The 24,699-nt window shown below is 55.8% G+C and overlaps 4 protein-coding genes and 1 long non-coding RNA gene across 9 annotated transcripts in view; 1 reads left to right on the plus strand and 4 right to left on the minus strand.

Moving 5' to 3' along the window:
* The window catches only part of UBOX5 (U-box domain containing 5), a 72,950-nt gene extending 61,356 nt beyond the window's left edge, over positions 1 to 11,594 (minus strand). For 2 of the 5 annotated variants that reach the window (XM_071211509.1, XM_071211510.1), the window contains exon 1: positions 11,452 to 11,562. The gene's annotated coding sequence lies outside the window, so the exon portion shown is untranslated. Of the gene's footprint in view, positions 1 to 8,596; positions 8,638 to 11,451 lie in introns of all 5 variants that reach the window. The other 3 variants (XM_071211513.1, XM_071211511.1, XM_071211512.1) reach the window with 3 other exon arrangements.
* On the minus strand, positions 1,074 to 7,681 carry FASTKD5 (FAST kinase domains 5). Its single transcript, XM_023590456.3, has 2 exons — positions 7,148 to 7,681; positions 1,074 to 3,770 (listed from the first exon to the last, which is right to left on the minus strand). Exon 2 carries the CDS (start codon positions 3,578 to 3,580, stop codon positions 1,304 to 1,306), a length of 2,277 nt encoding a protein of 758 aa, XP_023446224.2. The 5' UTR covers positions 3,581 to 3,770; positions 7,148 to 7,681; the 3' UTR covers positions 1,074 to 1,303.
* Positions 11,595 to 12,355: 761 nt separating the features above from the next.
* Positions 12,356 to 13,126, plus strand: LOC111765551 (uncharacterized). The gene is made up of 2 exons (XR_002797857.3): positions 12,356 to 12,471; positions 12,638 to 13,126. It is a non-coding gene; the product is annotated as an uncharacterized lncRNA (long non-coding RNA).
* On the minus strand, positions 13,015 to 21,383 carry LZTS3 (leucine zipper tumor suppressor family member 3). Its single transcript, XM_058287454.2, has 4 exons — positions 21,313 to 21,383; positions 16,462 to 16,928; positions 15,370 to 16,227; positions 13,015 to 15,149 (listed from the first exon to the last, which is right to left on the minus strand). Exons 2-4 carry the CDS (start codon positions 16,912 to 16,914, stop codon positions 14,448 to 14,450), a joined length of 2,013 nt encoding a protein of 670 aa, XP_058143437.1. The 5' UTR covers positions 16,915 to 16,928; positions 21,313 to 21,383; the 3' UTR covers positions 13,015 to 14,447.
* Positions 21,384 to 21,555: 172 nt separating this feature from the next.
* LOC139437574 (uncharacterized) lies at positions 21,556 to 22,533 on the minus strand. Its single transcript, XM_071211843.1, has one exon. The coding sequence runs from the start codon at positions 22,531 to 22,533 to the stop codon at positions 21,556 to 21,558; it is 978 nt and encodes a 325-aa protein (XP_071067944.1).
* Positions 22,534 to 24,699: the final 2,166 nt, after the last annotated feature.

Consider the following 24,699-nt stretch of genomic DNA (forward strand, 5'->3'; position numbering starts at 1 on the left):
TCAAGTATGCCCCCATGCCTTTCAGAAGAAATTCTCACAGACCCCAAGTGTTTACGTAATTACTTGTATTCTTTTTTTTTGTTTCTCTCCCCTTTACCTCCCCCTCATCCCCGCCCCAGTTGTCTGCTGTGTCCATTTGCTGCATGTTCTTCTATCTGCTCTGTTGTCAGCGGCATGGGAATCTGCGTCTCTTTTTGTTGCATCATCTTGCTGCGTCAACTCTCCGTGTGAGCGGCACCATTCTTGGGCAGGCTGAACTTTCTTTTGCGCTGGGCGGCTCTCCTTATGGGGCACACTCATTGCGCGTGGGGCCCCCCTACACAGGGACACCCCTGCGTGGCAGGGCACTCCTTGCACGCATCAGCACTGCGCATGGGCCAGCTGCACGCGGGTCAAGGAGGCCCGGGGTTTGAACCGCGGACCTCCCATGTGGTAGGCGGACGCCCTATCCACTGGGCCAAATCCACTTCCCAGTATTGCGTTTCTTACGTACATAAATCTCCTTATGCTAGTTGGCTCTAATTCAACCCAATCAACCAAACCTGAAGCCCAATGGACTTCCTGCTATAGAGGTAACCCATCTCTTCACCTGGGCTACTTGTCATGAAAAACATTCTTCCTTATCACCAGATCTGGGAAAAAAAGGCCCAGCAACCACTCATAAAATTCTACTCTCCTAGGTCTAATTTTAGGAAGACAAATCCCAGGGGAAAAATGTTTGTGTAAAAGTAGAAATGGAGAAAAGGAAGCTAAGAGGAAGATATTAAGCTTCTTAATATCGAAATGGCTCTTTGAAGCAGGAAGAACCAACAAATAAGGACAAAGAAACCCAAATCTAAACAAGAATGACAAGGTCTTTACTCTTAGGGGGTGTGAAGAAAATACACATAATGGAAGAAAACCCTGAAATGTAAGTGAAACTGTAAAAGATTCTTATTTTTAAAACAAAATCTATGAAAACCACTTTTTAAAAATTGGCTTCAGACAATGTCTGACTATACTTTTATTGTAAAAACTCAAAATAACTGTGAGTTAAGGCAGGTAGAGAGAAAGAAAAATGCAATAGGACTTACTTGACCGAACATTTTATGTTTATTATCTGCCAAGTAAAATGCACAAACGAGCAGCAACTTACACTAAATTCAGTTACTTACACTAGCTCCAACATGCCAGACAACAGCACAGTTAAGTCCCCATACGAAATGTATTACCAAACCTACGCCTGGCTTTTACCACTGCTCCACACCAGCTGGTACAGTGCAAAGCTGAAGGATTCCTAAGGAGAAAGGCCCCCTGAGGCCCTTCAGAGTGCAGAGGTGAATACTTTCTCATGGAGGAACGCGAGCTTTTCCGAACGTGTTCGTTTCAGCAGTGGGAGCCATTCCCACTGGGGTAGTTCTACCACGCAGTACCCAAGCCGAGCCAGCTGCCGCCTCTTCGTGCTGTGCAGTCCAAGCAGACGCCTGGAACCATAGCAATACTGGTTCTTGTTTGTCAACTGAATAGCCAACTTGACTCGAGGGGCCTGCAGGCAGGCTAGGGGAGACAAGCCAGGCATTTCCATGGCCACCGGATTGCAAAGGGAGCCCCCCAAGTGTAGGGCTGCCTTCTTCTCTAATTCTGTGGGCTGCTGCCCAATCTCTGACTCAATTTCCCCCTGGAAATGCTGTCCTGACTTCCCTTTTAATAGTTGATTCATCAGATCATCTGTAAGGCAGACTCCCACATGCTTAACCCTTAATTTGGCTATATCTTCAGTTGATTTGGCTTCTCTGTTAAATGGTAATGGCTTCATGTTAACATCAAGCTGTACCTCTAAGTCAGAAGATCGGCTATGAGGCAAAATCATATGGTGCTTGATGTACTGCGGCCCACCCAACATGATCTCAAGTAAAACAAGAGCCTCTAGGAATTCAGGCTTTGAGGTCATATCTTTCCTTGCTAGATTCCACAGCATTTCATTTCCCTCTTGCCGAAGGCAGGAACTAAGGCGATTGCCTCTGTAATCTGGACACTCAATGCCAACTATACCATCAAGGGTACACAGTTCCTTAGTAAGTTCAAATTTACTGCTCTCCTGAGCTAACCTGACAAATCCTGGACTCAGAGCGAAATCGATGAGATCTGTTGGAAAGTATTCAGAAAACGCCAGACCCAGCAGGCAGGTGAGCAGGTGTTCCGGGTATTGGTTAAACTCAGGCATCTTTCTGTGAATCTCATTTATCAGGCTGGAATAAAAGTCATCCACATTGGGTGGCTTATAATTCAGAGTTCCAAATGACCACAAAATTTTGGCCACATCTTTACTTCGACAGTGTGCTACTCTAGGAGGCAAAGAAGTTGCCACAGCATTCATTATCCCTTCGTCCAGAATGCGTAAGGCTGAGCAGGCCAGGGTCAGGTGCATGACGCCCTGCACGCCCAGGGAAGGGATTCGCTGAGGAGCCACCTGCCCAAGCCGCCTCATGAAGAGCACGTGGTCCACGTGAGTGAAGCGGAACATTTTAAGAATATTCACTAAGGCATAACTACTCAAACGCTGCATGTCTTCACAAGCCAAGTCTCCAATTTTCCGCATCACAAACTCAGAGAGACTACTACTTGATTTAAAGAATCCCAAACAGACTGCACCCACCTCCTCTAAATTGATCAAATCTATGTACTTGAGGATCAATGACTCCAGTTTTTGCATTAGATCCTGGGGTACCTGCCGGCTTTCTCCTATAATATAAATTAAATGAATCAGCTGGGTTAAGGAGAGATCTTTCCAGTGCAAATTAAGATAACTGAAAAAGATTTTTAAAAAGCGAGGCACTCTGTGGCCCATGTACCGCCAGAGGTCAGCCACCAAGAGAAGCTGGTCCAGGCTCATTTCCCACACCTGATGGCAAAATCTGGTTTCATACATATCTAGCATTGGGTGGGAGTGGGGGATTCCTAAATTGACAAAGGCTTTCAAGATGCTGATCAGATCCGGGGCATTAAAGAACTCTATGTTTTTCACACTCAGGTGGCAAAGTAAAGCAAAGCTGGAACTGGACAGCAAAACAGGATGCTGCTCTGCAGGCAAAGAGCTCAGCTTACAGAAATAATCAACAATGATTTGTGGTTGGAGGTTTTTTTTAAAAAACATGACATTGTGCAAAATTAGTTCACCTTCTGAAATAGACAGGGTCCGACAAGTCTCAGATCTGTTATAGCTGTGAAGCTGGTACTCCGGTCTTAACTGTAGGAAAACTCGGGGATCTTCTAGGGAATCAAAGGCTTCCACATTCTCTTCATCAACTCTCACGGTCCTTGGTGAGCTCGGCTGCACTGTGCTGCCCTTAGAGATGGACAGGTTGCTGAATTCCAAACCCAGCAGCGCACTGCTGGTTGTCAAGCTCCTCCAAAAGGAGGAGCTGCTGCAAGTGCTTTCAGCTTGCCTGGCAGGCGGACAGGGGCTACTGCGTTCCGCTGGGTCGCATCGGCCATGCTGTGTGCTGCTTCTCACATTCCAAAAAGCCACATTCTGGGCTACAGTGGAGGCAAAAGGACGGAAAAACACTCGCAGTTTTAATAGCTTGAGAGTGGCTGCCATTCTGGTGTCAGTACTGATCTTTTTGGCAGTTAGAATACAGTCCTCGCTGGTCTGGCCAGGCCACTTCTTGTTTCTATTGAGCTTGCTTAGAGCTGGATGGGCAGGTGTTCCACGGAAACTGCCTGGAAATCTTCAGCATTTCAAAAGTGCCACGGACCACAAATGACTGGGCCAGAATGGGTGCCAAATACTGAAAAAAGGGTAGATGCACAATGAGTGGCTTCTACCTATCACAATACCAAAATTCACACATTATAAGAAATAGACTAGAACTGTACTGCTGACCACTCAGGGAAGTTCAATGTGAGTGAATGCCTACACTGGATCTAGGACAGCACGAACCAGGTATAACCTCCACCTGCCCTGCATAAAGGCCAGGGAAACCCCAAACCAGGGTACCACTGGGCAGTTTGCACAGGGAAGAGGCTCTCCCTTGGGTCAGACGTCCTTCATTAAAGAAGGGAAGCAGTGATGGTTGGAACAGAGATGGATGCGCCACTAACTATCAACAGGAAAGCAGATTAAAAAAAATGGGGAACAAAAGTGAGCAACACATTCTTTCTCACCAATTTCAATAAAGATCCCACTTAGAGAATAAGTTTGTAAAAGCTGCCATGCTAAGAGCACAAAACAAAAAATGGGATTTGATGTAAAGTTCAATCAACTATACCCCCAATGACCGTCCCTGTTCTTGGAGAACAGATGTTTTAATTCCAGAATTCTGTGGCTCTAATGTGTGAGCTCCCAAGTCATTTAGCAGAGGCCCAGGACAGAGTCAGAACCGCTATCACAGTGAAGCAGGCGACTGAAAGCACACTCAAAAACACCCAGCTCCGGGGAACAAAGGGTTGAGGCCCTGCTCACTGGCAATTCTTGGACAGGAGGCAAAGAGCGTCTCAAAGCCGGGCTCAGAGTCCAGGGACTGCCAGTTCAAGCCACTGCCCTGCTGACAGGCCAGGAGAGCAGCACGGCTCTCCTCCGAGGAAGGGGATTAGCAGTGCTTCCAGGGCGTGAGGTGTAGACTTCTTTCTTTCCCTCCCTTTGAGCATCTCGATTCTCACTTTTCTCCCAGGCAGAAACCATGAGAGGCTATGAAATCAACTCTGCTGTACTCCTGCCTCCTCAGAGGCTTCTTCTCTTTCCTGCCATGGTAAGGGCCAAAGCCCGACAAGCATGCCCAGGAGACCCAAGTGGCCAACAGAAAACCCCACGAGGGTCACCAGGGTGCCAGGAGGCTCTTCTGAAATGCCTGCCCAGCTCTGCAGTCAGCCCCTTCCTCCCAGAGCGCAACGCATAAGAGCTAGGGCCGAAGACTGAAGCACAGACCAGGGGCTTGCTCCGGTAGCCCAGTTTACACAGGTTTCTCGGGTGACGGGAACGTTAATTTCTTTGAGAACCAGAGCAGAATTCTTTCACACTAAATTTGCACTCACTTGGTTCTCCACAAGAATGGCTTGTGGGCCATTCTCCCCGTCAAGATTCAAAGTACAGGTCTAGACAGTACAGACCAGCAGCCCATGGGCCAAATCCAGCCCTGCCCGTTTTCGTGAGTGAAGTTTTGTTGGAGTATAGCCTTGCCCGCGTCTACGGCTGCTCCCCCACTACAAGTGCAGAATGAGTAACTGTGACAGACACTGTGAGGCCTGTAAAAGGTAGTTACTATCAGCCCTTTTCAGAAGAAGTTTGCAACCACTGCTATGGAGATCAAAAGTTTATTTCTACGAATGCAGATAGCAAAATTTTTAAAAATGAGAAAAATATTAGAAAACTAGAAGTGAAATAATTTTTTTAACTTTTAGATGAAATTGAAGATTTACATGCCTCAGAATAATCACTAGGAATGCAAATTAATATTGCAGCACAGGCATGGTGGGAAATAGAGATAGCAGGTAATGGAATTCTCCAGTTGACAGAATAGGGCTTTTTAGAAGACCTGCTTTGGAACCTAGAATCTAAATTCAGTCTAATACAATATGCAACTAAAGCCACAAGCTGTTAAATCTGCAGTCCCTCATCTCACCTTGGGAACAGAAACCTAAGAAATGACTCAAAAGGAAAAAAAAACACAAACGCCTCTTTACAATAGCTGTATTATTCTAAAAACGAAAACTGAAAACAACTCAAATCCCACCCAGGGGAAGCGGATATGGCTCAACGGATGGAACTTCCGCCTACTATATAGGAGGTCCGGGGTTCGATACCCACAGCCTCCTGGCCCATGTGGCGAGCTGGCCCTTGTGGAGTGCTGCTGCACACAAGGAGTGTTACCCACACAAGGGTGCCCCGTGCACGGAGTGCAGCTCCTCGCAGGAGGGCAGACTGCCTAGGAGTGGTGCAGCCCACCCAGAGAAGCTGATGCAGCAAGATGACGCAGCGAAAGAGAGACATAGGGAAGACACAACATGAGATGCAGAGAATTAGAATCGAGGTGCAGAAAGAGAATGGTCACCTCTCTCCCACTCCAGGTCCCAGGATGGGTTCCCGGAGCACCTAATGAGAATTGAATAGACCAGAAGAACAAACAGCGAATGGACATAGAGAGCAGACAACAGGGTGGGGTTGGGGTGAAAAGGAAAAAAAAAATCCCATCCAGTAGGAGGCTGGTTTACAGAATAAGTGTGTGGATGGCTACACTATATGGAAATACAGTGAAACAAATAGAACACCATTTAGTGCCACCACCAAAATACACCTACAGAAAAGGAAAGTAATTAAAAGCTCTGCAGGGAGACTTTTTTGTTTTCTCTTTGATAAATTAACCTCCCCCCCACACACATATCCCTTTTATTTTGGTTAAAACTGTTAATACAGCAGAGTATAAGGATTAGTTTAACAGACACTTCTTTAAATTACATAATTAAAATTATGACAATTAATACGACCTAACAGTACTTAAAGAAATTATTGTGTCTGGTCCTGAAAGAACCATTTCCTGGTGTACAGCCAGTGTTCTGAGTGGATGTGGCTCATTCTGATGTATTAAACACAGGCTAAAACCCAAGAGGGAAATAATAAGACCTACAATTGCCTTAGGGTATCCCCTGAGCCAGGCCTTGAATGCTGCTTTTTCTGCCTTCGTTCCAACCCCTACAACCATCCTGTAAGGTCAGTTTATTACCCCATGTTTCTGATGAGGAAAAAGAGACTTCACAAGACTAAGACACATGCCCAAGGCGACACAGTCAAGGGAGGGAGTGGGGCTTGACATAAAGAACTGTCTGACTCCAAAACCTCCATTGCTGGTGTACTGGACACAAGTATGAGAGTCAGGAGACAAAGGCTCCAGCCTGGGGGCATGGAACAATCTTCCAGAGCTCCCTGGTGCCAGGAAGCTAAAGGATTAGAAATGGGTAAGCTCAAAAGGGCTTCCTATCGTGGATGTGGGAGGAGTGGGGTGAGGGAGGTGGGGGGGACTATGGGGACCTCATATTTATTGAATGTAACATTAAAAGAAAATAAAGATGGAAAAAAAATAAAGAGGAAAAAAAAAAGGGGGCCCTCCTATCTGGGATTCTAGGTACCGCTACAATTAGTTTACACTGATTACAAAAAGATTCAAAGACTCACATCTACACACAGGAATATGTTTGCAGGATGGCCCAGTACCAGCATGAAGACAGTACCACTGGTGAAAGTCTGAGAGGTGGCGAGAGAGGTGTGGAACCCAGAAACGGAGGGCTCCAACAGGAGAGAACAAAGGGAACCCCCGGGTAGATCCCACGAGAGCTGAGAGCAGGCCTCGAGGGCAACCAACACATGCTGGAGGAGATGGCTTCCATCTAGAAGAGGAGAGTCACACTGTCATGGATAATCTGGGGACAGTGATACCTAGACAAAAAAAAAACAAAACCAAGCCAAAAGCAGCAGCCACAGAAACAATTAACTCCAGGAAAAACAAAAAAGATGTACAAGACAGAAAGCGTTATACTCCCTGTTCAACTGTGAATAATATTTACATAATCTTATTCATATGAACATTAAATATTAACTTAGCCAAAAAGTATGATCAAATTGTATTGAGAGGATGGAGGGAGAAAAACTGGGTTTGGAGAGAATCAGTGGCCATACAAGAGACCCAGAATCTCAAAGGCTGCAACAGGAAGTCAAAAGATATATATAAAACTGGAGAAATCAAGAAATAGCAACACAAGTTATTAGAAATATACTGATGAATACCCGAAGAAAGAGAAATAGTTGAAAGTGCCTCGGGGAAGCGGACTTGGCCCAGTGGTTAGAGCGTCCGTCTGCCACATGGGAGGTCTAAGGTTCAAACCCCAGGCCTCCTTGACCCGTGTGGAGCTGGCCCATGCGCAGTGCTGATGCACGCAAGGAATGCCCGGCCACACAGGGGTGTCCCCTGATAAGGGAGCCCCACGTGCAAGGAGTGCGCCCTATAAGGAGAGCCACCCAGCGCGAAAGAAAGTGCAGCCTGCCCAAGAATGGTGCTGCGCACATGGAGAGCTAACACAGCATGACGCAACAAAAAGAAACACAGATTCCTGTGCCGCTGACAACAACAGAAGCGGACAAAAAAGAACACGCAGCAAATAGACACAGAGAAGAGACAACTGGGGGGGTGGGGGTGGGGAAGGAGAGAGAAATAAAAAAAAAGTGCCTTGGAGAACAAAAGTGAAGGTAGAGAAGGGAGGGAACTGATGTTTTAGTGTTATACACTGTAGAACTATTTGACTTTAAAACTATGTATGTGTATAACTTTGACAAAAATTAAACTTACAGACAGCATGCACTAAACGGAAATTTAGGTATTCTTCAAGGAGACAATCAATGAATTGAAAAAGTAACTTTTAACATTCAAAGAAAACATTGAAAAATGATTTCTAGTGCAGGAACTTTCTACTATCTATACAACTTCTTTAGGGATGCCCAGTCACAAAAATGACAAAACAGGAATCTTAAAGGCATGCAGAGTCAAACTGCAAGTGGCAAACAGGGGTTACTTAGTTTTTCAGCATGGGACTTTTAGAATAACTATATACATACCACATGTACACTTACAGGTCAGAAATATGGCCACTTCAGAAGCTGGGTCTTTAGTACTACGGGGAATGAAAGAAAAGAAAAATAAGGAGGATACAGAACCAGTAAAGCAGAACAGTGGGGAGAAAAAGCACTGCAAAGGAAAAGAGGTCAGAATGTATTGCTTAGAGAAAGCAGAACCAAGGCAGAGTTAGTTCCCAACTCCCAGAAAATCCAGAAAGGTAGACACAACACTGTGAGCAGCAAAATCCACAAATTCTGGCTCATTCCTTCAAAGTTCTTTTCACAAAGCCCCTTTCCTAGTTTAAGTGCCCCAGGTACATCTCCTCCCATCTGTTCTGTAGGGTACCCTAATGAACCAGCCCAAAACATCCCAAATGTTGTGAGTTCACAGAAGCAAGGATCTTACCTTACAACTTCCAAGGACAGATTTGAGTAAGGACAAAGAGTTTCATTGTAAACTACAGTCCAAAAGTGAGAGGAAGGCAGTTGTGCCAACTGTAGATTAGACATATGATATCCTCAGCATATTCAATTTACCAGACAACTGATTTAAACCTCAATTCTGATTTCTGATCCTAGGCCTCAATAAAATTGCTGCAAATAAACGTGTACTCCAATCCCATTTTCGTCTCAGCAAATAGTATGTTGAGCGACCTTGAGATCCCCAAAAAATTCTCTAGGTGCTGTGACCTCCTGCTGAGACGTCTACGGGGCCCTAAAACCCCTGGTGAGGGCCTAGACTGGCAATAAGGACTTAGCTATTGATGAAGATGCTAACAGGACTCTTCTCTTCTGTGCTTCCATTTCCACACAGGGGCAGACTTCAGAGAGGAATCTCCTAGCGCCCTGAAGGCAAAGCACTAAAGCAAAGGTATCTTTAGCTCAAGATACGTATCATGATGTGGTGCTACCATCACCAGCACAGTACTAAGAATATGATTAACGGCGCTGAATTATATATTTGAAAGTGGTTAAAAGAGGAAATTTTAGGTTGTATATATGTTACTAGAATAAAATTTTTTAAATCCATGTACTGTACAACACAAACCCTGAATCCTAAGATAAACCACAGACTATAGTTAACAGTACAATTATAAAAATGTGCTTTCCTCAATTGTAACAAATATATCACATTAATACAAGTGTTAATAATAATGTAGTATATGGCAACCTGTATTTTATGCATGATTTTTCTGTAAACCCACAACTTTAACCAAAAAATAAATTAAAAAGATATGTATTTCCCACAGAGCTAAGCCATACCAAAATCTAGCAGCCCAACCCCTCCACTGTATTCTAGTTTCCATGCTTATGGGAGAGAAAACAGCATATCACAATCATCTATGAAGCTTTTTCAGTTTATATAGCCTTCCCTCCCCCTCTAAAACTCTGACATTCCCCTGTCAGCCAAGAAGGGCACTGGTAAATAGTCTGACAATGTCCCACAGATGAGTCTGTTAAAGCCACTGCTTAAACGGTTTCTTAAGACTCTGTTTTCGGAAAATCCGTGGGTGGGAAGCGGACTTGGCCCAGTGGTTGACAACAACAGAAGCGGACAAAAAGAACACGCAGCAAATGAACTGAACAGACAACTGGGGCGGGGGGAAGGGGAGAGAAATCAATAAAACAAATAAATAAATAAAAAGAAAATCCATGGGTAAAAGAAGTAGAAGACACATTCTTTCAAGGCATCTAAATGAGACTACTAGATACTAGAGGACTGACAAAATATAAGCAGATAAAGGGAATAACTGTACCCACACAGTAAAAGAACATTCCCACATAAACAGTCCAAGTACCTAACAAAGTTAGCTAAACCAAGCGCTTGGTTTTACCTGCCTTCCCAGATTTGCAAGGTTGCGCAATACAAGGATGCTTCAGGCAAGCAAAGGAGGATCTTCAGAATTCTCGTGAATAAGGTGGTCTTGTTGGGGGCCAGAAAATAAAGCCATGAGTGGGGAACAGACCTGCATAATGCCAAAGGCCTCGTGTGCTCAGATGTGTTACACGGCACTGTATCTTCAGATTTTATTTTGGTCTACCAGGCAGTAGCAATTTCATCCAAGGGCTTGCCCAAGGCCATCTAGGGCAGTGAGCTGCAGAACCCAGTTCTGGAAAGGCAGCTGTTCTTCCTACCCACACCTGGGAGCCTTTACCCTGATGGCTCTAGTCCAGTTCAGTCCTCGCGATAATGCCCAAAGTGGAGTAATCATAAATTTAGAATCCAGCAGCAACAAATGACTGGAGCACAAAACACAAAATGAAAAGGGCTAAAGCACCTAGCTCCCAGTTTCAGAGAATGGAGGTGGATGAATGCAGCTGGTGAAGCTAGGCCCAAGGCTCCCTGAGTGAGGGCAGAAGGCCTGTGTCATGGTTTGTGCAGAAAAAGAAAAAGTAATTATTTTTTTTATCCCTGGAGAGGAAAAATAAAAAGGGATGTTAACATTACCTTTAGTTAGTTCTGCGCAACCAGAAACTGCCGGCTAAAAATGGGGGCAGTGTGCTTACTGGGTTGACACTTCACTCAACACCCAGTCCGTCCCAGGCACTACACTGAAACTGCTGTGGGGCCTTGCTGCTCAAAACAAGGTCTGCGGATCAGCGGCATCAGCCTCCCGGGAGAGCCGGCTGGAAACGCTGAATGTCGGACCCCGTCCCGGACCCACACACGGCAGGTCCCCGACTCGCAGGCCCACTGAGGTGTGATAAGAGCGGCACAACACCTCATGCACTCCCACAACAGCCCTGTGAACCAGGGAAAATCAGGGTTCCGCAACCCGGGCGGCGGGCTGGACGGGCCGCACGCTGGCCGCGAGGGCGGGGAGCGCGGGGCGGCCCTCACGACCTCCTCGCCGGCCGCCGCCACTCACCTGAGCCCGGCGAGCGCAGACGCCGCGTCCCCGGACCCGGGAACACCGGCAGCCGCCGCACGGCGACCCCTCCAGGAACGGCCCGGCCTCCCAGCCTCACTTCCGGCCAGCTGCCCGCGATTTCCGCCCGGGCCGGGCGACGGATGCCGCCGAGGCCCAAAAGACGCTGCCAGCGTTTTGCAAGGCAGCGTTCTGCCGAGGACGTTGCCGCGGAGGTGGGAAGAGCTTGTCTGCGACCTGCGGAGGGCAAATGCCGTCCTGGGTGGACCGCTCTGCAAGTGACTGGATAGCGGAGGCGCGGCTTCGCGTCCTAGGCCCGCCGCTCGAGAGTGCGCTACGCGGGGGAAGTCGCAGCAGTTCTCTGGGGCCGGCTGGGTCTCAGTGCCCTCGGAGGGGCGTCAGCGGTGGGCAGGGGAGCTGCGCTGGCGGACGGCAGCGGCAGGCAGCCACGGGGCGCCTCCAGCTCCCCGCCCCCGTCTCTTTCTCTAGGATTTGGGCCCCAAATAGTGGGGCTCACTTCTACGTCCGGAGCAACAGATGGAAAGTAGCAAGGAAGAGACCTTCCGCCCGGGCCTGGCCCCCCCACCCAAACGGCTTCCTCTGCTCAGGAAGGCAAAACCTCGGGGAAGACACTTCGCTGCAGGAAGCGAGGCAGGCCCCCTCCTGAGCCCTGTGGCGGGCACAGCTTGCCTGTGACCCCAGCGCACGACGCTCTTGCTCAGGAGGATTTTCTAAGTCAGGGGAGACCGCGCTGCGGGCCCATCGGGTCACTATAAGCAGGTCCCAGAGAGAGCACAGGGCCCTGTCCCAGGGGTGACCCGTGGCCGCCCCAGTAGCCAGGGCACGCTTACTCGTCTTTGCCAGATACTCAGTTTCCCAGTCTCCCTTGAAATGGGAGGAGCATGTGACTCAGGACTGGCCAACAAGATCGACAGGAAGTTTTTACTTTCCTGATAGTCCCTTCAGGGAGCGGCCCGTTAAGGATGGGAGTCCATCAGCCCACACCTACGACACTGTCAGGTAAGGACAAATAAACCGCTCCCTGAGGTCCTATAAATCAGGCTTGTTACTTGTAGCAGAATGCATTCTTGATTGGGGAGCTTTGCGAGGATTTGTGGAAAGGACGGTGCTCACCGCAAAAGATTGCTTCTCCTCCGCAGCTCCCATGTGTCCCTTCTGCCTATAGGGCCTCACGGCCAAGCACCAACGCAGCCGCAGCCTCCTTTCTGCACCTTTCTGCCCTCGACATCAGCTGAGCACTGGCAGGCGGCTCGAGCTGCTGCAGGCTACATCTCGCCGTACCGCGTCACCTGCCTGCTAGTCTAGGTTCTGAGCTGCGACCAGCTTGGAGCTTCTTTGACTGCAGTCAGAGCTGGAAAGAAAGCCCACAGGGCAGCACGGCAGCGGCCCGACTCCGCACGGGCAGAGCGAGGAAGAGCTCGGGCTTGGCCTGCACCAGTGAGCCCCTCTGCAAACGTGTGCTCCAGCCTTGCCCACCACGCCCTCACCAGCTCGCCTCCCACACCTGCAAACCTGCAGACACAGCAGGCCCAAGAACGCTACTCGAGACTTTCTCCATTTTATTTCTTTGGGAAAGGAAAACAAGTCTTTCCATCACATATGGCAGATATATATTTATATATATATTTATATATAATTTATTTTATGGTTGGAAGTCCCAAAGACTGAGTCTATCCATATATATATATTATATATATATATATATTTTTTTTTTTTTTTTTTTCCACTGACATCCCCCTGCTCTGGCCCAGGTCCAGGATCTGGGGCAGGTGTAGCCAGTAGAATGGGCAGTGGTGGCCGGGATGACCCCCCCCCACCTCAGGGACCTGGTGAGGGGAGGGGCTGTGCCATGGGGGTAGAGGCCACGCAGAGGGGCGCTCCTGTTTTCTGGGGGGTTGCACCGCTCATCAAACAGTCACCAGTCATGGGAGGAGGCTGGTCGGGGTTGGGGAACTTGCTCACAGTAGTTGCCAGCTCTCTCCACCCTGCTCCCCCAAACCCAGCCTCGGGGGTGGGAGAAGAGAGAAGTACAAGGGCTGAGGGCCAAGCCTCCTCCAGGGTTTATTGCTGGTGAATAGAAATGTGCTTTTCCCTTCTGACCTCGGGGGGGCTGGACTGGGGGACCCCTAGGGGAGGGAGTGCCCCCACTGACCCCAGGCCTTCTCTGGGCCACCGCAGGTCCCTGGTAGCCAGGGCTCAGGGTTCCTCTCAGGGCAGTCAACCCCAAAACAAGGGCGTCAGGCTCAGACGACCCAGCAGAGCGTGGAGGCGGGCGGTGCACCAAAGGTCAAACAGAACTTTCTACCGGAGGGAAAGGGAGCGCACTGGGGCAGAGGTATCCTGGGCACGACATGGGCGTGAGGGGAGGAGGAATCCCGAGGGTGTCAGAGAGTACAGGAACCACCTGGCCTCAGGCTGGGGCGGGGCGTGCCTGCGAGGCAGGTGCACTGAGCTGCTGTTGTCAGGGCTGGACGGTGGCCCTGGGTGTGGGATGAGCACAGCAGGTGGGCCCTGTGGGGTGGGAGCTGAGGGGCCTGCAGGTGACCCCTCCAGGAATTGAGGGAGAGCCTCCCCTCAGAGCACATGGACACTCAGCCTCAGGCAGGCCGTCTGCGCAGGCAAGCCGGGGGCCACGAGCCCCCAGGCCGAGGCGAGCAGAGCACACACAGCCAGACACCGCGGACGACAGCGGCCAGCCAGGCCCACTCAGCCTGCCGCCCCATCTCCAGCAAGGGTGCTGGGAAAGGGTGCTCGGGCTCCCTGCTGCCCTCTCCATTCTCTCCTCAGGGGGGGGTCTGCCCAAGAGGGCAGGGGTAGAGCCGGGAGGGTCCCACCAGCGGTGGTGGGCGGGGTGACCTGGTCACAGCTGCTTTGAGAACCTCTTTGGTCTGGGGACACGGGGACGACAGAGGGGCACGGGGGACCCAGGCCTTTGGACGGGGCACTCGCCAGAAGGCCAGGCGCCCAGGCGGGGGTCAGATTTCCGTGGACTCAATGCGCTCGAGACGGGAGGGGGTCCAGGTCTTCTTCTCCTCCCCGTGCTGGAGGGTGGGCGTGCTGGCGCCCCCCGCAGCCCCGCGCTCGCGCAGCCGCCGCTCCAGCTGCTGGCTGCGCTGGCACATCTCCACGTAGCTCAGCTGCAGCTGCTTCTGGTACTCGATGACCTTCTCCTTCTCCTCCAGCCACACGCGGCGCTCCTCCGCGAAGCTGGCGCCCTGGCGCTCCCGGGCCCGCCGCTCGGCCGCCAGCTCGGCCTGCAGGCGCCCCACCTCCCGCCGCAGGGCCCGCGTCCCGCTCTCGCCGCCAGCGTCGACCTCCCCGTCCAGGGACACCGAGGAGGTGGCAGCGGCCACTCCGGCCTGACGGCGCATCTTGGCCTCGTCGCTCTCGCAGGTGGCCAGCGCGTCGGCCGGCGGCTCGGGGGGGTCCGCGGGCGCCAGTGCGGGCTTGAGGCAGGCGGCGGGCGGCTCGCCCTCGCTCAGCTCCACGCTGACCTGCTTGCTGCTGAAGGAGTCCCGCAGGCTGAGCAGCTGCTCCTCCTTCTCCCGCAGCGAGGCCCGGCCCTCCCGCAGCTGGGAGCGCAGCCCCACGATCTCGCTCAGCTTCTGCGACACGTCGGCCTGCGAGTCCTTCAGCTGCTGCTTCAGGAGGGAGATCTCGCCAGCCTTCTGGCACACCTGGGGAGGGGGCGCAGGCGGCGGGGTGAAGGCAGGGCCCCGTTCGCCCACCCCAGACCTGTCAGGAAGGGAGCCCCATTTCCGCAGCCCCGGGGCGGCCTCCAGTCCTCGCACCAGCACCTCAATCCCGAACCCTTTTCTCTGCCCACCCCTCTTATGGGGGTGGGGGGCTGCTGCTCTGGGTGTCTCAGGACAGAGGGAGAGGGCCCCTAACCCGCACCTCCCACTTGGTCTCCTCCATCCGGGGCAGGAAGTCGGCCTGCTCCTTCTGGCAGGTGGCCACCTTGTCCTCCAGCTCTTCCCGCTGCCGCATCAGCCGGGCCGCCTCCTCCTGCAGCTGCTTCTTGTCCTGCTGCAGCCGCAGCACCTGCAGCTGGAGGCCCTGCTGGGCGCGCTGAGCCCGGCGGGCCACCTGCTGCAGCTTCCCGCTGCAGCCCTGCCGCAGCTCCGCCAGCTCGCGCTCCCACGCCTTCTGCCGCTCCTCCAGGACCTGCGCCACCGCCGCCTCGCTCTGCTCCAGGCTGCGCCGCAGAGCCGCCACCTCCTGCTCCTTCTCCCACAGCCGCTCTTCCAGCTCCTGGATGAGCGTGCTGGGCGAGGGCGGGGAGCAGGCTGTGAACGGCAGCCCGCCGCCCCCGCCCTCCCCGGGCCCCAGCAGGCCTGGCCGCCCCATGGCCGAGGCCGTCCCGCTCTTGCCCGAGGCCCGCCCGCTGTCGGCGGCCGCCAGGTCCTGGTAGCCCGGCCCGCCGCCGGCGCTGCCGCTGCCGCCGTAGCCGGCGGTGCCGATGCGGTTGATGTGGCTGGTGGAGGCGCTGAGCGGCGCCAGGTGCTGGCTGTAGCTGGAGCTGTAGGTGGGCAGGCTGGTGAGCGAGTTCCGGCCCGAGTCCGAGAGGCCGCCCCCGCCCCCGCCCGCCGGGGTCATGGTCCTGGACTTGTCCAGCCCACCCTTGAGGCCCCCGGGGCCCTGGCGTCCCTCGGGGGTCCCGTTGGTCTGCGGGGGACACAAGTTCTGCATGGAGTGGAAGTTCTTGGGCACAACGGGCTTGAAAGCCGACGGGCGCACCAGCGGCTCTGAGCACTGCGTGAGAGCAAAGGAAAAGAACACCAACGAGCTCAAAACAGCAAAGCAAAGCACGGGAGGGGCCTTCGCCCATGGGACTCCATCCCAGGGCCCCACCTGCAACCTGCCACGGGGGCCCCTGGCCCGGCCCCTCCTCCCTGGCCCCTGCTGCCCTCTTGAGGAGGCCCCCTCCTCCCTGTGGGCGCCCTCCGCCCCAGGCAGAGCCTCCGAGGGCGCAGGCGCGGGGCTGACCTGGTCCAGCTTGCCGGAGGTGGCCAGCAGCTTGGGGGGGTGGCTGGGCTCACGGTACTGGGGGGGGGCCTTGTCGCTGCTGCCGCTGCTGCTGCTGCCCCCGCTGCTGCCCGCCACGGTGCCGCAGAGGTCCGTGTGGTCGCCGCCCCGCAGCTCGCCGTTGAGGTAGAGGGAGGCGGTGAGGGCCTTGTCCTCGGAGGGGAAGCGGCTCGGCCTCTCCCTGCCCGCCCCGCCGCCCCCGCCGCGGGGGCCGGCGAACCCGCCCTGGCCGCCCCCGCCACGGGGGCCCACGCTCTTCAGGGCGAACTCCGGGGCGTGCGCCCCCCCGCTGCCCAAGCTGCCCATGGCCAGGCGGGGTTCCGGAGCCCCGAGCTCGGGGGGCCGCGGGGCAAAGGTCAGGAGGGGGTCCCTCCCCGGGTCGGTGCGCACGGGCAGCGTCTCCAGCTTCGCCATGATGAGGCGGGGGCCTGCGAGGGCAGGTGGGAGGAAGGGCGAGGTCAGATGCCCCTGCCCCCCGCCTGCGTCCAGCACCCTGGCCACCAGCCCCAGGGCCGCCCTCCCACACAGGCCGCGGGCTCCTGGGGTGAAGCTCCCCGCCCCCTGCCCGTGGCGCAGCCTTCCCACCTGGAGCGCATCCCACTCCCGCTTCACCCCCCCTTCCGTCGGGGACGCCCCAGTTCCTCACTCAGCGCTGTGGGGGCCCCTGTCCTGACCTCAGGGGCGAGGGAGATGGGCTTGGCCGCAGAACCGGACTCAACAGGGCCAACCCCAGAAGTCGGGGGAAGGGAAACCCATCTCCGTCCAAAAAGCGGGGGGTCCTTCCCGCCCCCTAACCTAGGGTCCTGCGGTGAAGGGCAGAAGGGCTGCCAGGCAGGCTCCTGGCGCCTGAGGGCGGGGCCTCAAGCACGGGGGCCCGCGGAGGCCGGCTCTGCCGCGGCCAAGCGCCGCGCTCCCGCATTCGGGGCCCTGCTGCGGGTGGCTGCCTCCCGCGGGCCCTGCCGCGGGGCCCCGGCGGCGCTTTTCTCCTCTGTGGAAGGGGAGGAAGAAGGCCCTGCCTGGGGGGCTGCGTGGCCCGTGCTGCCTGCACCCCGCGGGCGGCAACAGGCGGAGCAGGCGGCAGGTGGGCGGGGAGCCGCGGCGCTCTGGGCGCTCTAGAGCTCACCGCTTGGGGCTGCGCCCACGGCCCCTCTGCAGCCCGTGGACCTTGGCCTGCTCAGCGCTCCTGGGAGTCCTGCGAGCTCCTCTGGGGGCGCTCCCCCCGCCACCCACCCCCAAACTGGGTTACCTGTGCCCAGGAGGCCCCACTTCCTGGTTCCTTTGTCTCAAGTCCGCACCGGGGACACCTGCCCAGATCTGCAAGGGCCCCACGCGGTGTAGACACCCAGCAGGGCGCCAGGGGCGGGAGGGGGCGCGCTTCGGGCCTTTAGCCCCTACACCCCCGGAGACCAGGCAGGGGAAGGGGTCCGGGCCGCCCCCCACAGCCTCCCAGTGCTCTGCGGGCAGTTCTACTCGGCTGCCCACCGCTTCTGCAATGTGCTTCCTGCACTGGGCCTTGCTGAGCCCCCTTGCTGCAGGACCCCAGCCACCACGCCCCAGGGAAGGAGAGGTCACACCAAGCATCCACTGTCTTTGCAGGATCCCATTCTCCCAGTGGGGCTGGACGCGAGGCGGGGGCACAGCTCCAGCGGGGGCAGCGGGCCCCAGGTGCGCACCAGTCTGGCCTCTCGGCCACATACAGCCTGCCAGCCCCTCGGCCCAGAGACTGCCCACCCCAAGCATGGCCACCCTCTCACCACCCCCCGGCAAGAGCGCAGGGGCCGGGGGCTTAGGGAGGACGGCCAAGACCTTGGGCAGATGGGCTTCTGGGGGGGGCGGCGCAGTCTGGGCTGAGGGGTGTCACTCACAGAACCAGGCCCGGGCAGGTGCCTGGAGGGGGTAGGCTCTGGGGTGGCCAGGAGAGGCCTGGCGGGCACTGGCAGGGGAGACCCATGGGGGGGCGGCCGGCAGCTGGGGTCGTCCCCAGAGGCCTGGGGGGCCGTGTGGGAACAGGAGGAAGGTGAGAAGGGTGTGGGCCTGGAGGCCAGGCCCAGGCTGGGCAGCCACTGAGAGCCTGCTCTGAACAAACGAGGTCCTGGGCTCAGTCCCTGGAACCTCGTAAAAACAAACAAGAGTGGAGTGAGGGGCAGGGCCTGATGTCCACAGCAGAGGGCTCCTGGCTATATCCCCAAAGAGCTGCAAGCAGGGACTCAGACACACGCACCAGCGTTCCCAGCAGCATTATTCACACCTGCTGAAAGACGGGCGTGCCCCAGTGTCCCACGACAGCTGAGCCAACAGACAAAAGGTGGTCACGTACGCAACGGAATACCATTCAGCCGTGAAAGGGAGTTCTGATACATGCTACAGCTACCTAAAACGTTACACTGAGTGAAATAAGCCAGACACCAAAAGACAACTATTGCCTGATTCCACTTATACGTGACATATCTAGAATAAGCCAATTCAGAAACAGAAAGTAGCTGAGAGGTTTCCCAGCACTGGGAAAAACGGGGAACGGGGAGTTACTGCCTAAGGAGGAGGGTTTCTCTTTGGAGTGATAAAAATGTTTTGCTAACGATGGTGGTAAAGGCAGCACAACATGGCACGCACCTTTAAATGGCTAAAATGGCAAATTTTATGTTATATATATATATATGCTCAAAATTTTTAAAAGGGAGGGGGAATTGGGATGGATTTGACAGGTGGGAACACCACTGGTGTGTCTGACAGGAAGGTTTCAGGAAAGCGGTAGAGGCTAAACCAGACTGCAGAAGGGGCAGGGTGCAGCGACAGAGATGGGAGATTGCTCTGCTACAAGAGAAGGCCAGGGAAAGCATTTATTTTAGGAAGTCTTGGTACCCAAGGACTCCTTTTTTATTTTAAAATAAAACATAGTAGAAACCCAAGTGTGTTGATTCGCTGAAGGCAGGTGCCAGTTGGGAGGGTGAGGTCAGAGGTGTAGGTAAGCAGCAAGGGGCTGTGCCAAGGGCCCAGGTATGCGCAGCAGCAAAATCCAGGACGTGCTGATGGTGAGGATGACAGGGGCAGGTTTGGGACGGTGCTTTTGTGAGCTGTCAGGTGCAGTACAAACATGCAGGGTCACCTCTAAAATGCGGGAAAAGGAGACCGACCAGAGGCCAGGGCAGGTCATAAGCCAGTGTCCCTGCCTCCCCGAGTGTGCACAGTCACCAGCCAGGCTCAGATGGAAACGAGATCCTGAGCCCCGCTTCCCCGTTCTCTACGTGGGGACCCTTGACTGCCAGTCCACAGCAGCCCTCTGGGGAGCCTTGCTCCCCACCTCTAACCTCTTGTGGTCAACTGGCTAAGTTTCCCTGCCCCTTGCTTCCCCCGCGTTTGGGCTGCTGCGGCTTCTCTCCCCCGACCTGGTGGGCAGCTTGGCAGGACAGGGGTGATGTGCCCCTGGCTCGCTGACAGAGGAGGGTCTGAGCGTCACCCGTGGGCCAGGGCCCTGGACTGTCCTAGGGAACGAGGTGGTCTGCAAAGCGGCACCCTATCCTGCCTCTTCCTCGGGCCCAGCAGCCCCCAGTACCAGGACATTACATTATTAGAGGCCAGCAAAGGGCCCAAATGGACTCCACCTACAGGCCACAGGCAGACCCCAAACCCACGGGGTCCCTCCCCAGGCTGCGAACAGGACACCCTTCTCTTGGGGCTCAGAGGCCCAAGCCTGGCCCACCTCCTGCAGATCTCCGCAGCGCCTCCCAACAGCCCCCTTGGCAGGGGCTCTCCCCTGCACCCCCTCCCCTGGGTAGCTGCCGGCGGGCTCTTTATAAAGGGCAGGGCCAGTCTTGTCCCTGCTCTGCCCAAAGCCTTCCCCGCCTGTTCTGAGGCATCAGCTCCGAGTGTAAATCCCAGCTCCCCGCCTGGGGCGCACCTCGTGCAGGTTACTTCACCGTTCCTGGCCTCGGGCCCTCACACCCGCAGGAATCTTGAGAAGTGAATGTATTCTGAGTGAAACGCCCGCTGGCCCCTGGGCCAGCACCCCGGCAGCAGCAGCGCTCCCGCGCCCCAGCTGCTCTCGCTCCGCAGCCTTTCCAGCCCGCATGCCCATCCTAAGCCCCCAAGGCCATGGGGCGGCCTGCGCGCCCCGCATCCCTGGCGCACCGGGCTCGGGCCACCCGGCGAGAATTGCCCTGTGGCTCCCCAGGCCCCAGCGGCGGTCCTGGGGTGTCCGGCCCCGGGCAGGGCGTGCAGGGGGATGGGAAGGGTGGTTAGGGGCCGCACGGAGGGCAACGGACCGGGCTGGGGGAAGAAAAGGATCCGGGGCCCTGTGGGATCTTGGGGTGCAGGGGTCTCCGGAACGTCTTGGCTGGGGTGCGTGAGGGGAGGACTCCTCTCCTTGGCGGCGTGGGCGCGGGGTGGAGGGGCCTCTCCAGAGCCCGGCTGGGCCGGAGCGCGTCTCGGGACCGAGGGGCCGGCGGCGCCCCCAGCTCGCACGCGCGCACGCGAGCTCCGCGGGGGCGGGAGCAGCGCCTCCCCCCTCCCCGGCCCGCAGCGCCCGCAGGGCCCCGCACGGGCCGTCGGGCGCAGGTGCCCGGGGGTCTCCGCTGCGGGGAAGCCGCGCCCCACCCCCCGCGCCCCCACCGACGCGTGCGGCCCCGGGGGCGGGGCGCGAGAAGAGGTGACATAATCCCGGCCGCACCCCCTCCGGCCGCCGCCTCCCCCGGGCCCCGCGAAGCCACCATGACATCACCGGCTGGCCTCCGCGCCCCTCCCCCGGGACCCCGGCGCGGGCCGCGCCCCCTCCCCTGCCCGGGTCCCGGGCGCCCGCAGCCGGCCGCGCTCACCTACCCGAGGGCTGCAGGAGGCGCCGCGGGGGCTCGGCGGGCGCTCGGCCCCGCTCGCTGGCGCAGCCCGAAGCCCCCCGCCCGCGCCCGCCGGCCCCGCCCACCCGCGGCTGCGGCAAACGCGGGCCCGCCCCGGCCACGCCCCCCGCGCCCGCCAATCCCGGGCGGGGGCGGGGCGCGGCCGTAACCCCTTCGCCGCCGCGCCCCCCGGCCCCGGACCCCCTTCGTCCCGGGAGGGGGCCTCCAGCTAGGGGACCCCCGGCTGGGGAGGGGGCCCGCAGGATGGGGAGGGGGCCCCCGGCTGGGGAGGGGCCCGCCGACTGGGGACGGGGGCCGCCGGCTGGGGAGGGGGCCGCCGGCTGGGGACTGGGGCCCGCCGACTGGGAGAAGGGGCCGCCGGCTGGGGAGGGGGCCCGCAGGCTGGGGAGGGGGCCAGCGGCTGGGGAGGGGGCCAGCGGCTGGGGAGGGGGCCCGCAGGATGGGGAGGGGACCCCCGGCTGGGGAGGGGGCCCGCAGGATGGGGAGAGACCCCCGGCTGGGGAGGGGGCCCGTAGGATGGGGAGGGGGCCAGCGGCTGGGGAGGGGGCCACCGGCTGGGGAGCGGGCCCGCAGGATGGGGAGGGGGCCGCCAGCTGGGGACTGGGGCCCGCCGACTGGGAGAAGGGGCCGCGGGCTGGGGAGGGGGCCCGCAGGCTGGGGAGGGGGCCAGCGGCTGGGGAGGGGGCCACCAGCTGGGGGAGGGTGCCGCCGGCGGGGAGGGGGCCGTCGGCTGGGGAGGGGGCCCGCTGGCTGGGGACGGGGGCCGCCGGCTGGGGAGGGGACCCCCGGCTGGGGAGGGGGCCCGCCGGCTGGGGACGGGGGCCGCCGGCTGGGGAGGGGGCCGCCGGCTGGGGGAGGGGGCCGCCGGCGGGGAGGGGGCCGCCGGCTGGGGAGGGGGCCCGCCGACTGGGGGAGGGGGCCCGCTGGCTTGGGGCGCTCCGCCGCGCCCACCCCTCCGCGCGCGCCTCGGGCCGAACCAGGACCCTGCGGGGCTGGGGGCGCGGGCGGCGTCGGGGGCCCAACGGGGCGGGCTGGGGAGGGGGCGCGGCCCGGTCCGGGGGCCGCCGAGGTTCTGGAGGAGGCCGCGCGGCGCCGGCCTCGCTGGCACGTGCAGGGCAATCCCGAGGGCCGCCGGGAGGGGCTTCGTGGAGCCCGCGCTCCGCCTGGGCTCACCACCGCTGCTCATCAACGCCGATGTTTTCCGTCTTCTAACGATTTCAGTTTTTCTTTCTTGCTATTTCCTGTTCTGCGAATTTTTCCATATTTACTTTTATTTTCTACAGTGATTTGCAAAGCAGAAAGCCTTTTTAAAATTCTCCTTATGGCTGCCTTTTTCAAATAAAGTTGTGCTTTTCCAAATTATTAAAGTCAATGAGAAATCACTTATTTACGTACTCTTCACTGTCCCAAGAAGTCCTGTGCTCTCCTGTCCTCTGGCCTGCCGCCCTCCACCACTTAATCCAGGATGGCAGACTCAGCTTTTATTTACTTTTTTATTCAAAGCCACAGAACCCTCTTTCATTGTTTTTGGTTTTTGCCAGCCCCACGTTTAGCTGATTTCCATGTCGCTGCCAGGTTTTTAGGCTCTACTATTTCCACCCATTCCCGCCCTCATCTCTCATGTGACTGGTAGTCCAGGAATGACTTGCACATACCCTATTTTCCTAAGTCTGCCCCTTGTGAGAATGCCACAAAAACGGCCGCTTGGCTGCTAGTGGAACTCCTGAACCTCAGCCTTCCCCTCGACAGCCCTGTCCTGACCATCTTCGGGCGCTAAAGCAGCAGCAGAGGCCAGCCGGCGCACTGGTCTGCTTTAGGGAAGCCATTTGCCCAGGTGCTCCTGGATATTTTTCTTTTTTTTTTAAGATTTATTTATTTTTTTATTTAATTCCCCTCCCCCTTCCCCCGGTTGTCAGTTCTCTGTGTCTATTTGCTGCGTCTTGTTTCTTTGTCCACTTCTGTTGTCGTCAGCGGCTCGGGAAGTGTGGGCGGCGCCATTCTTCGGCAGGCTGCTCCCTCCTTCGCGCTGGGCGGCTCTCCTTATGGTTGCACTCCTTGCGCGTGGGGCTCCCCTACACGGGGGACACCCCTGTGTGGCACGGCACTCCCTGCGCGCATCAGCACTGCGCATGGGCCAGCTCCACACGGGTCAAGGAGGCCCGGGGCTTGAACCGTGGGCCTCCAATGTGGTAGACGGACGCCCTAACCACTGGGCCAAAGTCCGCTTCCCTGGATATTTTTCTTTACCCTTAAAAGTCAAACATTTTCCTAGTTGAAGTCTCAGTGTTGAATTTAAGAAACAAAAGAGGTCTTTTTTTCAGCTTAGACAAGTTTATTTTTCTTTTTTTCAAGTTTTCTTATAAACAACACTTCTGTCCCTTCTGTGGATAGGTTATTTTTTTTTCTCCCTAAAACTACCACTTTGGGTCACCACTGCCATTTCAATCTGTCCTTTTCCTCTACATCACAAATTCTTCTTCACCATCACCGATTTAACCTTCTTCAGTCAAGGGCAATCTTTATCTTCTCCAATAAAATGCTTAATTCTGCTTATTTCCTTTCCCTTCAGCCAGTTTCCAATCTGCAGTCTCCAGCTTTATCTCAGCTTAATCTCTTTTCAGTTTCTGGTTCCTATTACACACAAAAATATTGTTTTGTATCTTTAGAAGAATACCAGGAAAATAAGAGAATACCATATCTGACTCTCCTTTAATGTTTATGAAAATCTCAAAGTGGACCATTTTGGGGGAGGGGGGATAAAATTACAAAAATAAAAAACATTGAAAACATCCAAGAAATATGTCCAAAAAAGGCTCTAGGATTGGAAGGCGTAATGGAAAAATTCTCAAACTTCCACTGAACACGTAATTCCCACCATAAGCATCTGTATCAGAGTATGTAAAAGCTAGAACACTCACGGCTCACTTTAGGAAGCCACACCTCCCCTTATACCAAATCCTGATAAAGACAGCACAGAAAGGAGAACAGCAGACCAGTCATGCTTATCAATTCAGGGAGGAACTACAACCCAGGGAAATAAAATTAAATATTGTTGTCCATGAAATTAATAATCCGTGCGTTTATCAAATAAGAGAAAAACAATCATCATACTAGATGCCAAAATATCAATTCAAAAAGCAACACTCAAGGAGAGCAGAGGTGGCTCAGTGGTTGAGCACCTGCTTCCCATGTATGAGGTCCTGAGTGCATTCTCCAGGTACCTCCTTAAAAGAGAGAGAGGGGAAAAAGCAACACTCAAGAAGAACCCTCGTAATTATCCAGGAATGGTCTATCAGACTGACAATTTTTTTTTTAAATCAGCATTATCTTACGTTAGTGAGGTTATAATCTT

Source organism: Dasypus novemcinctus, chromosome 24 (assembly GCF_030445035.2).
Source record: "Dasypus novemcinctus isolate mDasNov1 chromosome 24, mDasNov1.1.hap2, whole genome shotgun sequence".
Taxonomy (NCBI): Eukaryota; Metazoa; Chordata; class Mammalia; order Cingulata; family Dasypodidae; genus Dasypus; species Dasypus novemcinctus.